The 12,122-nt window shown below is 37.7% G+C and overlaps 1 protein-coding gene and 1 long non-coding RNA gene across 2 annotated transcripts in view; one reads left to right on the forward strand and one right to left on the reverse strand.

The window, feature by feature from the left end:
* The window catches only part of SPTLC2 (serine palmitoyltransferase long chain base subunit 2), a 109,411-nt gene that overhangs the window by 35,532 nt on the left and 61,757 nt on the right, over positions 1-12,122 (forward strand). Inside the window, exons 5-9 of the mRNA XM_059057626.2 lie at positions 555-679; positions 2,160-2,253; positions 5,098-5,203; positions 6,646-6,865; positions 9,413-9,539. Coding sequence (XP_058913609.1) covers positions 555-679; positions 2,160-2,253; positions 5,098-5,203; positions 6,646-6,865; positions 9,413-9,539 — 672 coding nt within the window. The remainder of the gene's footprint in view (positions 1-554; positions 680-2,159; positions 2,254-5,097; positions 5,204-6,645; positions 6,866-9,412; positions 9,540-12,122) is intronic.
* LOC136793776 (uncharacterized) overlaps positions 4,562-12,122 on the reverse strand; it is a 74,498-nt gene continuing 66,937 nt past the window's right edge. Inside the window, exons 3-4 of the long non-coding RNA XR_010839453.1 lie at positions 11,221-11,309; positions 4,562-4,760 (exon numbers count right to left, since the gene is read on the reverse strand). This is a non-coding gene — a long non-coding RNA (uncharacterized lncRNA). The remainder of the gene's footprint in view (positions 4,761-11,220; positions 11,310-12,122) is intronic.

Below are 12,122 nucleotides of genomic sequence, written 5' to 3' on the forward strand. Positions count from 1 at the left end.
TTTATTTGCTTGTGATTCTGTAATTTGGAAAGGACTTGACATTTTATCTCAGCTCCATGTGGAGTTGGGTGGAGCATTATGACTGATGATAGAGTATCCAAGATAGTGTCACTTACATGTCTGGCACCTCAGCTGAGTGGTGAGCCCTGCCCCTTCCTTCCATAGTCCCTCATCCTCCAGAGCCCCTCCCTGTCCACGTGGTCTATCTTTACAACAGGCTAGTTAGACTATTTTACATGGCAGCTGACTTCAAATGTATAAAAGCAGAGGCTGCCAGTCCCCTTAAGGCATAGACTTGGAACCAGCATGTGTGAACAGGAATGGGAGAAATTGTTGGCAACCCTTTTTATAGAAATGCCACCACAGGTGCTGCATCTGATTTTATTCAGCTATTGTATTCTTTATGAGCCTTTACTCTTCGTAATACTGACTCCTTCATAGACCTTAGTCTGAAAATGTTATAACACATAGACTATGATTTCTTTTTATAAAGTAATGAGTAATTCTTAAATTGGGGGTTTGGTGGTATTGACTTCATTAACTTCTTCACACAGGAAACCTGGACAAGCATGAAGAACTAGAGAAGCTTGTGGCAAGTTTCTTGGGAGTGGAAGCTGCTATGACATATGGCATGGGATTTGCAACAAACTCAATGAACATTCCTGCTCTTGTTAGCAAAGTAAGATTTAGTCTGTCATTTATGAAAACTCCCTTGTATCTATATTCTTTTGTTTTGTGAGGCATTCAGGCAAGCCAGAAGCTATTGTAAACTTTAAACATAGTTTACCCAAAGATATTTCTATCATAAAATTTTATATAATTTGTGTATAAGTGTATCCCATGGAGACTTTTATCAGTTGAAGCTTTTTCTCTGGAACCCATGATCTTTTCTCCTTCCATTAGATGACTCTTGCCTTCTTCGTTTCATACAGTTTTAAAGGGATTCTCATAAATAAATTCTTAGACTAAAATTATGGAAGAAAGTATGTTTAGTTTGGAAATTATTTATCAGGTGTTTTTTTCTAATAGAAAAATATGAAAATATATAGGTCCCTAATACTTGTTCTTACTGTAATGCATGTTCAGAGATATGTGGGCCAATTATGTATGTGTGTGTGTATATATATATATATATATATATATATATAAAATATATATATGTATAGTATAGGTAATAATATAGGTTAAAAGTAATAATATAGGTAAATAATAAGTTAAAAGTAATATATAGGTATGTATTTTATTTTCTGTGGGTAGAGATTGTGAGGGGACAGTAGAAGAGATAAAAGATAAGAGACCTTGTAAATCACATTTTAACAGATTGGCACTATCAACTTGAAAGGGCCCTCAAGGGCTGGCCCTACACATCTCATTTTAACATTGATATCTAGGCATGGTATATTGAAAAATCAGTGTATTAATGAGCAGAAGACCTGAGATATTTTTGGTTGGTTATATGGTCAGATTTAGCTGTGTGACCATGAGCATGTCACAACCTTTCTGAGCCTCAAATTTTCCTTTGTGAAATGAGGTACTTGGACTAGGTTAACATACATGTATGGTTCCTCAAGGAATAGATGGGACCAATAGAAAACAAAAAGCAAGAGAAGAGATTGAAACACAACTATATTGATATCATATTAGATATGAATGGTTTATGTATCCCAATTAGAAGATAGAGATTGTCAGACTAGAAAAAATTAAATAAGCTTCCACCAGAGACCTACTTTAAATTTAAAGACACAGGGAATTCCCTGGTCCAGTGATTAGGACTCAGTGCTTTCACTGCTGTGAGCCCAGGTTCAATCACTAGTTGGGTAACTAAGATCCTGCAAGCTACACGGCATGGCCAAAATTTTTTAAAAAAATAAAAAAATTAAAGACAGGTTAAAAGTAAAAGGATGGAAAAAGTTATAGCATGTAAACAGTAATCATGATTTATATAATATTATAATATAATAAACTAATAAATACTATATATAATATCAATATCATATATAATATAATATAAACAAAGATTTCAGAACAGATTGATAACTTTGCCATTGTGCAGGCTTTCCTTAATAAGATATAATTATTAATGATTTTAGCATTTTGTAGTTTGTCTAACGAAACCTTTCCCCCCAGCTTCTTACCTTCCTGTGCTTGTGGTTTTGCAGGGTTGCCTGATTCTGAGCGATGAGCTGAACCATGCATCACTGGTTCTAGGAGCCAGACTCTCAGGAGCAACCATTCGAGTCTTCAAACACAACAGTGAGTTTGTTGTGGAATTTACTGCTGGCTTTAGTGTTTAATATTCTTTGCATTAGTGGCAGTGGTAACATTAATTACATTAATAGGAAATATAAGTGAAACTGAAGTAGCAACATTTAAAATGTCTTTCTTGTCCAGTCTTTTAAAAGTTATTATCTTTCTCATTGGAATAAAAATAAAGGCTGAAGGAAGCCTTTTGGTACAAAGTAAAAACATTGTTCTTTTTTTTTGACTTTGAACTTTCTCATCTTCCTAGTTTACAAGTCACTTGTTCAGTATGCATTTGCTAGATGCCTGTGGTATGTCTTGCCATAACATTAGAGGTATTAAGGTGAATAAAGCAAGCTCCCTGGATCTCAAGGATCTCTGACTGGTTGCTAAAGAGACTATAGACAAACCAGTAGTTAGAATACAACAGACGAATACTGAAATGCAGATATGAACAGGTGCTGTAAAAGCACGGAGAAGAGTGGCACTAAGCCAGACCTTTCTCCCTAAATGGAAATATCTGTGCATTATTAAAATAATCCCAATAAAAAGGCATAACTTTCCAAGTTAAAACCCTCATGTAGAGAGGAAAGATTACCAAAGTGTTCAATATCATCATTTACCAAACTGTGTACATGTATAGACAAAAGTCTAAAAGAATATATGCCCAAATGTTAGGTCTGTGCCTCTGGATGGAAGGTTTATGGATGGTAATAACTTTCTTCCTTTTGTCTTTGTCTAAAATGTTTTACAGTGAGAATGGTATATATACAGTATTTTGTTTTATGTAAATGGGGTTTATTAAACACTGTTGTGTGACTTGCTGTTTTCTTGCAACACATCAGGAACTTTGGCAGTACGTGTGACTGTCCTCCTCCCGTAATGCCAGGGTGGCAGGCAGTGCCCTCATTCAGTCCATCTCTCAGTTTGAACATCCAGGTTGTTTCTGAATTTTTCTGCTAGAAACAGTACTACTTAACATTCACATTTTTACTCACTGGTCTGATTAGTACCTTAGGATAAATTCCCAGCAGTCTTTAGAGTGCATGGTTAAAACGGTATAAATTTGCTATGCTTTTCCAGATTGCCTCCAAATACGGTACAAATTTTTACACAGCAGCTCAACTCAAAAACAGTGACTGTTTCTACTTACAGGCCAACATAGGCCATTATGCATCATTTAAAATCTTTTCTAATCTAATAAGTCCAATAACATTAATTTTTATTGCTTTGATTAAGTGTTGAGCAACTTTTTATACAGAGTTTTTGTCTGTATTTCTTTGTAAATTGGCCATTTTCAAACTGTTTCTCTTTTTACTGATTATAAGAGCCCTTTATGTTGCAATATTTTTTATTTTTAACTTTGTTTTTAGTGTCTTGCTGTGCAGACTTATTAAAATGTTTATGTTGTCACATTTATTGTTTTAAGACTTTTGTTTGGATTTTGTGTAATGGCCTTCCCCATTTTTATCTAAATGTTTAATTTACATGGGATTTGGACAGTATACTATGAGAGAGGTATTGAATTTTTTTTTCCTGAGTAGATAACATGGTCAAGCATTCCATAGATATTTCCTTTCATCTAAAATTTTGAAGCAGTGTTTATTTTTCCCTTCCCTTCTGTATATAAACAGAGGAAACTGAAACAATGAGTCCATTTTTACTTGTCTCCTGCTGTTTGCCACACATTGCCCTCTGCAGCAAGACTAGTGGCTTCAGATGAGACTTTTTACTTTGTGGGAGCATCTCCTATCTCTAGGTTAGATAGCAGATAGATTGTTTTGTTATGAATAACAAAGGTGTAAACACAATCACAGCTTTTGGCCATTTTGTGTTTGTAGTATGTGTTTTTATTATCTTATTTCTCTTTTCTACCAATTTGCTCTCTTCTTTTATGAAGAGAGCAAGTTCATGTAAGTTTGTAACCCCTTCCTTCAGTGATGAACAGTAAAGAATATAAAATCAGATTTATGATGGGATGCCTCCCACGCCCGATAAACACACCCTAGACTTAATGTTGCATAAATTTGGGGGCTGGTGGTTCGTAGGGGCATTGTTTCAGGGCAGATATTTTAAGTATGCAGTCTGTAGTGGTGGTAACAGTGGTCTTCAAAGCATTTATCTTTAACAGGAAAATTATGCTCCTCATTAATGGTAGTACTAGCCAAGTGTTTCCTGGGCCTGTTAACCACCTTAATGACCAACAGAGCCAGAAGAACTTGGCTGTGGACAGGCAACTGGTCAAGTCAGACATGGAACAACAATCTCAACTGATGACCAAGCTTGCTAACACACAGATTCATGCATGCCCAGACTGGTGTATTTTCAACCCACTACCAAGACAAAGCATGATTTTATTGAATATATCCTAGGTGAAAGGAAACGGGGTGTACACTTCGAAGTTTTTCTCCCATATTTTGCTTCGTAGGAGGTGTATGTATTTGTAGTAGTTCATTCACACTTTCTTGCTCAGCCTTCTTTGTGCATTTACTTCTGAATGATTAAAGATACAGTTGATTCTGTAAATACAAAAAAAGCTGACTAAATGGCAAGGTATTTCACATGAAACACTGGTCATTTCATAAGCATGCTAACCAACTGAATCAGCTGTGCCACACTCACTTAGTCGAGTTTCTGTGGTTTTGAACACTTGTTACATTCTAGATGAGATTTTAATTCAAGCCAGCAGTAGTTTACCCATTTGGCCCTATCTTTTTCTGCCCAGTTCTAATTATGTTAATGGCCTTTGCTATCTGAGACACACTTCCTGAATAAGAAATGTATATTTGCATCTTAGGAATAAAGTTAGCAAAGAGGAAGATACTTTGTGCTGAAATTATTTTGTGTGTGCCATAGATATGCAAAGCCTAGAGAAGTTGTTGAAAGATGCCATTGTTTATGGTCAACCTCGAACACGAAGGCCCTGGAAGAAAATTCTCATCCTCGTGGAGGGAATATATAGGTAATCCTGCTTTATTATTCTTATGTCTCATTTGCCCCATGGAGTCATAGAAGTTTTAAGCTGAAGGGGACACTAATCTAGACCCCTCTGGAAACTAAGGAGACAGGGTTTCTGACTTGTTAAAATAACTGGCTCTTCTTTTATTCTTTCCATCATGCTGTATGATCTCTAGATCTCCTTTCTATTTGGCTCCTTTATTTTTCCACTGTTTGTAGAGGGGGTTTATACATAGGGGAAAGAATTGGAATATGTTTTCTAATATGTCAACAAATCACACGCCATTTAATTTTAAGAAATATTTTATTTTGCTTACCTATTTGCAGCCCTTGCATCATTTATTCTCTCATCTTCTAATGTTTTTTATTCTTTGCATGTAATTTTTTTTTTTTTTTTTGTGGTACGTGGGCCTCTCACTGTTGTGGCCTCTCCCGTTGCGGAGCACAGGCTCCGGACACGCAGGCTCAGCGGCCATGGCTCACGGGCCCAGCCGCACCGCAGCATGTGGGATCTTCCCGGACTGGGGCATGAACCCGTGTCCCCTGCATCGGCAGGCGGACTCTCAACCACTGCGCCACCAGGGAAGCCCTTTTCATGTAATTTTAATTACACATGCAGTGTGATGCAAAGTCTAATGTTGCCTATAATTACAAACTTTAGAAGAATCTACTGTGACCTCTATGCCTCTGTGGTGAATTAAGATCACTTGTATTCTGGTGTTTGTTTTAAAAGATCCAGTCTCCTTTCCTTTAGACATCTGCCTAGCCATGACATTGTCTATCTTTGCCAGTTTAAAACCACAGGCATGCTTCTTTTAAGGCTGGCTAATTTCCTTCACCATGTGCTGCTTTGTAGTTTAGCCTTCAGAGGGTAATCTTATTTTTTCTTGTTCCCAAATCTTGTTGTAACTCTGAATATGGAAAACTAGTGTAATGAACTCGGCACCTTGTTGATGTTCAATAAATATTAATCCTTTCTTTTTCCTTTGGGGTATAAAAAACCATTGCAGTCTATTCATAGACAAAGATTTAATAAGTGCTGCAAGAGAGTAGTGAGTTCATAACAGAACTGCCTTATAAAATATACTGGAAAAGTAAGTTAAGAACTGTTACGTGTTTTATGTAGAAGACTAATAATATAGATTGCAACTTGGTTCCAATGGTATTGTTGAGACTGAATGAGAAGATTATGGACCACAATTGTAATATATCTGGGGAAAATTTTTTTATTCTAAAGTTGTCTGGAAGTTCACCTGAGTTAGTATGAACCCAAGGAAATAAAGAATTGTTAAAACTGCTAAAATAAAAAAAAAAAACACAGGCAGAGTTGTCAGACCATTAAAAAAGGCAGTAAACTCAAAAAATTCATAATAATAAAGTGTCCAACTCCTAATTTTTGAGAGTTAAGAAGTCTCAGTGTGTGTATTTTGTACCCTGTTTTGCCAGCATGGAGGGATCTATTGTTCGCCTTCCTGAAGTGATTGCCCTTAAGAAGAAATACAAGGCATACTTGTATCTAGATGAGGCTCACAGCATTGGGGCTCTGGGCCCTACAGGACGAGGTGTGGTGGATTACTTTGGCCTGGATCCTGAGGATGTGGACATTATGATGGGAACATTCACAAAGAGCTTTGGTGCTTCTGGAGGATACATCGGAGGGAAGAAGGTAAATGGACCCTGAGAATCAAGCAGTTAAGGTTCATAAAGGTACTGGCTACTAGATTTCGATTTGGTTACTCACATTTAGCAGATAGAGTCCCAAACTTAGATGTGGAGATCCTAAATTTGTTTGTGATTTAGGCGTATAATGCCAGCACACTTCACACTTCAGCTGCCTGGTGAGTGACTCTGATCAACTAAAAGCTGGTTCTGTTCATTGTTTGTTGTTTTCTTATTCGTTCTAAACTACATCCCGGTCTGAGTACAGAATACCCTCCTGTATGAAAGAACACACAGTGGTGCTGCCTGTTTGCCATAGTCTTCTATTGGGTTTGAGTTGTGCTCACTATTTCAAACGCAGTGGGGATGTCATGGGAACCGGTGGGGGATAGAAGACCAGTTTCTTCCCCTGCCCTTGGATTCAGATGCATCTTGGGTGAGCATCAAGACAGGAAGAAAAAAGATTACTTTGCTAGCTCTGGTGTGCTAACAAGGCATTCATTGTATTTTCCAATTCAAAAATTACATAATGAAGGCTTCCCTGGTGGCGCAGTGGTTGAGAGTCCGCCTGCCGATGCAGGGGACACGGGCTCGTGCCCCAGTCCGGTAGGATCCCCACATGCCGCGGAGCGGCTAGGCCTGTGAGCCATGGCCCCTGAACCTGCGCGTCCGGAGCCCATGCTCCGCAATGGGAGAGGCTACAGCAGTGAGAGGCCCGCGTACCGCCAAAAAAAAAAAAAAAAAAAAAAACCATGATGAACTCTGGGGTATTTGAGAATCATTGTAGCATGGTGGAAATGGTTCAACCATGGAGACAGAGCCCTAGGTTTGAGTATTTCCCAAACTTTATGAGACCTTGGGCAAAGTATTTAACCTTTGGATTTCCTTATCAGGAAAACAGATAAATGTACCTGGCTTATAAGATTGTAGTTAGGGTTTAAAAAATATATATGTCCATGCCATAACGTAGAAATAACCTTGAAAGCCTTATGTTAAATTAAAGAAGTCAGTCCCAAAAGGCTAAAGTATTTTTTTTATATGATATATCCAGAATAGGCAAATCATAGAGACAAAAATAGGTTAGTGGTTTCCAGGGGCTCAGGAGACAGGGGAAGTGGAAAGTGACTGCTAATGGGTATGAGGTTTCTTTTTGAGGAAATGAAAATGTTCTAAAATTAGATAGTGATGAAAGTTGTACAGCTCTGTGAATATACTGAAAGCCACTGAATTATACACTTTGAAAAAGTGAATACTATGGTATGTGAATTGTATATCAATAAAACTGTTATTTTTTAAAACTCCAGTATTAGGAAAAAAAACAATGTATGTCAAGTATTTGTACATAGTACATGGTAGGTGCTTAAATGTCCTTAAATAAATGTCCTTAAATTCCTCTTTAAAATTCCTCTTTAAAATTTGACGCTGGGAGTCTTAAAGCATGGACTTGCTCTTAATAATTCATTGTCTTTTAGAGAAACCCCATTATCAGTGGTTTTAGTCAAGTTCAGTAGATAACTAACTTCAATTTTTAAAAGGACCAGGCTCACTTTGGAGAATTGATTGCTTTTTGGTAAGATTTGTTGCTAAACAAAAGGATAGAAAAATAATACTCTGGGAGATCATTGAGGTACAGTGTATTTATGGTTTTTTTGGTTTTGTACAATTTTTAGTATCTACACTGTTTTCTGGCTGCATTTTGTGTCTCCTGTTTTGGTTCTGGAACATAAGCTTCTTTTTGTGCACATTTTATATAAAGACTTAGTGAAGTTAAAAGGTATCAGAGAATAGAGATATACAACTGATTGTTTTGAAATTTTTGTGACTGACAGAGAAGATTTTTTTTTTATTCAGTGAGATGGCTTTAGTGTCCTTATGAAAGACCCAATGAATTTCTGTTTAACTTTTGCCACATTTATATCATTTTATAAATCTCTGTGTATCTGGAGAGGACATTTAGTGTCTTTAAAATTGATATTAGAGAACTGTCTCTTATTCGGGAATGTAAGGATGGGCTTTGTAGGCATGGGATAAGATGCAAATGATATTTTCTGTAATACTTAGAAGTAAGTTGTATCTAAACAGCAATTCAAATGCTTTCTTGTTTAATTTAGCATTGCAGAGCTGTTTATAACATTCAATGATATGTTCTCTAAGTTTAGAGGTCTTCTTTAAAGCTCGTTTTTCTTCCTTTCATGTTGTGGCATGTTTAAAAAACGAAACAGAGAATTCCCTGGTGGTCCAGTGGTCAGGACTCCTCGCTTTCACTGCTGAGGAGTGCGGGTTCAATCCCTGGCCTGGGAGCTAAGATCCCACAAGCTGCGCAGCACAGCCAAAAAAACAAAACAAAACAAAGCCTAAGGATGTTGCCATGTGTCTGACCCAGCTGTTGCTGACAGTGTGCTTTGACCATATTGGTTGATCTCGTGTCTCAGATAGGTGTCCCTATTCCAGTGCTATTGAAGGGAGGAGGCTTCTGTCACCTGGGAGGAAGGCAGTGACATTGCCAGTGAATTCACGCACTGCCTCTAATAATTTGCTTCTATGAACTCCCCAGGAGCTGATCGACTATCTGCGGACACATTCTCATAGTGCAGTGTACGCCACATCACTGTCACCACCTGTTGTGGAGCAGATCATCACTTCTATGAAGTGCATCATGGGGCAGGATGGCACCACCCTTGGTAAGTCTTTTCTTTTCTTGGAAAATTTCCTGGGCTCAGTAAATACTTTGCAACCAAAAGCACTCTTTTTCTTGAGCTTTTTTCCTAAAAGGAGGAATCAGGTATACTAATGGGCAGTGCTGGCAGGTATGTGAAGTCTTGGTTTCTAGGGACACTTTTCAGTGTGTTTACACACATCATGAGAACTAGCCTGGCTCGTTTCCTGTTGAATTTTCTTGTCTACAGATGGTGAGGCTTTAATCTCACTATCCTACGTATTCTCATATCTTAGGTGATAAGTCTTCAGGGTCTTTCTTGAATTGCATAATTTTATGTGAAGATGTAATTCACTGTGTAGCGATGTTTTGTTCCCATAGTATTTTAAAGCTGCTGTTTCCATGAATTAGTGTCCTTGATTTAATGCCTTTTAAAAGAGTTTCTAATTTAACATACAGTATATAATAAAGGTCATCCTGAATCTATTTATTCTGTCTTTGGTGGGATTTGTAGTCCAAACTAGATGCTCTGACTAAAACATACTCAAGTGAACCAACAGTGATGTTCGCTCTCTGATATTTGACTTTTATATCACTAGAGGGCAGTGTTGACTACGGAAAAGTTATAATAAAGGGAAGGGGGACAGCAATTGGATTTTTTTGTTTTGTTTTTTCACTTTGAGAAGAATCTCCATTGTGAGTATGAGACATACATTTGCTTTTTGCATGCTTCTAAAATCACTTTTGCTTTAGTGAAATAGTTCATGTTATCAGCCTTGAGCTCTCTACTCTTCAGCTGTGTAATATTTTGTGGTAAGATTGATCTGATTTGCTTTGAAAAACAAAAAAGTAGTATGTCACATTTTCATTGATTTAAGCCTGTTTTCTTAAATCAGAATTTTCCCTTAATATTTTTTTTGATCTGTGGTACATGCATCCTTGTTATCTCTTGGAAGTGTTGATCATTTTCAGTTTCATAAATTGATTCCTTGGGGAAGAATATAATTCATCAATGTCATGAACACCACATGGAGCCTTGTGAGAAGCTCCCTGCTTACAAAGCTACAAATGTTATCTTCTCTCTCTCATATAAGATATTACTAGAAATAGTGTGCTTTGACCTGAGTGTACATATATGCTCATATATGTAAATGTGTGTGTATCTGTGTTCAGATATGTATATATATGTACATAGCACTTAGCTAGGTGCATCAGCCTTGTTGATTCAGCACACAGATTTAGGTGACTGAAAAACTAATGGTAACAGCTCTCAAAGTTACCTTAGATAATTTCTTTGTCCTATCCGAGAGCATGGATCCATTTGATGCGTGACCTCTGGATAAATGACTTATCTGTGCTCAATAATGAAATCTAGGCTCTACTGGTAGACAGAAAATGAAATATGGTAATTAGATACAGACTCTGGGTTAGCACTCATTTTCCAGTTTATCTTTTGCCTCTCTAACCACCCCCTAAGCTTAGTGGTGTGAAACAACAGCCATCTTATTATGCTCACAGATTCTGCGGGTCAGGAATTCGGTCAGGGCACAGCAGGGATAGCTTGTCTTTGCTCCACAATGTCTGGGGCTTGAACTTGGAAGACCCAGGCGGCTGGGGAAGACTCTGATGGCTGGGGGCTGGGATCATCTGGAGGCTTCTTCACTTACACATCACCTGGGCTGGAGTGACTTGAAGGCTGGGCTCACCTGAGGCTGTTGACCAGAGCACCTTCATGTGTCCTTTCCATGTGGCGTGGGCTCCTCACAGCGTGGTGACCAGGCATCCAGATAGGACCCTGCAGAGAGCAAGCATTCCCAAAGAACCTGCTGAAACCCCGTGACCTTCTGTGATCTGTTGTTAACAAGCAAGTCACCAAGGCCAGCCCAGATTGCAGGGCATAGGGAATCAGACTGCACTGCAAATGGGAGGCAGGTTAAAGAATTTGTGGCAATTTTTAAAACTTGCCACTACCAGCCTTTAGATAATATATTTTAAAATTAGTCCCTAAAACTTTTAATTAGTGTGACAGACTTCTGCTGGTTACGTTGTTTCTCTCCCAGAATAGAGGATAATAAAAATCTAACCATTTCTCATAAAGCCTGCTACCTGATCCTATTTAAATTTGGCCTGATTTCTTTTAGATTTGAGTGGGTTAAGGCAATGCTTATTTTTATGACATCATGTAATGCATCTTTTCATTGTCCTTGAAGAAAAAAAGGTGGAACCAGACAGTATCTTTTTGACTATGCCTTAAGGTGACCTTTAAAAAAGAGGTATCTGCAATTAATTATCTGAGTGTGATTTTATAATAGAAGTCACCTGCCTTAAGAGAAACTTAATCTCATATGTTCAGAACATTGAATTTCATTAATTCTACAAACATTGAGTATCTCACTACGTGTTAGACTCTGTGAATCAGAATCCATAGGCAATGGGCATCCAAGCAGATCATTTGAATGAGGTGTATACTCAGGGGTTACTGGGGCTGTAGAGGGTAGTGGGCTGTTGTATTAATCCCAGAGATTACTGTACCATAGAAAAATTGAAGTTTTATTAATCATTCACCAAATATTTGAGTGCCTGCAGTGTGTGGTAGGTGTTGATTCAT

Source organism: Kogia breviceps, chromosome 3 (genome assembly GCF_026419965.1).
Source record: "Kogia breviceps isolate mKogBre1 chromosome 3, mKogBre1 haplotype 1, whole genome shotgun sequence".
Lineage (NCBI taxonomy): Eukaryota > Metazoa > Chordata > Mammalia > Artiodactyla > Physeteridae > Kogia > Kogia breviceps.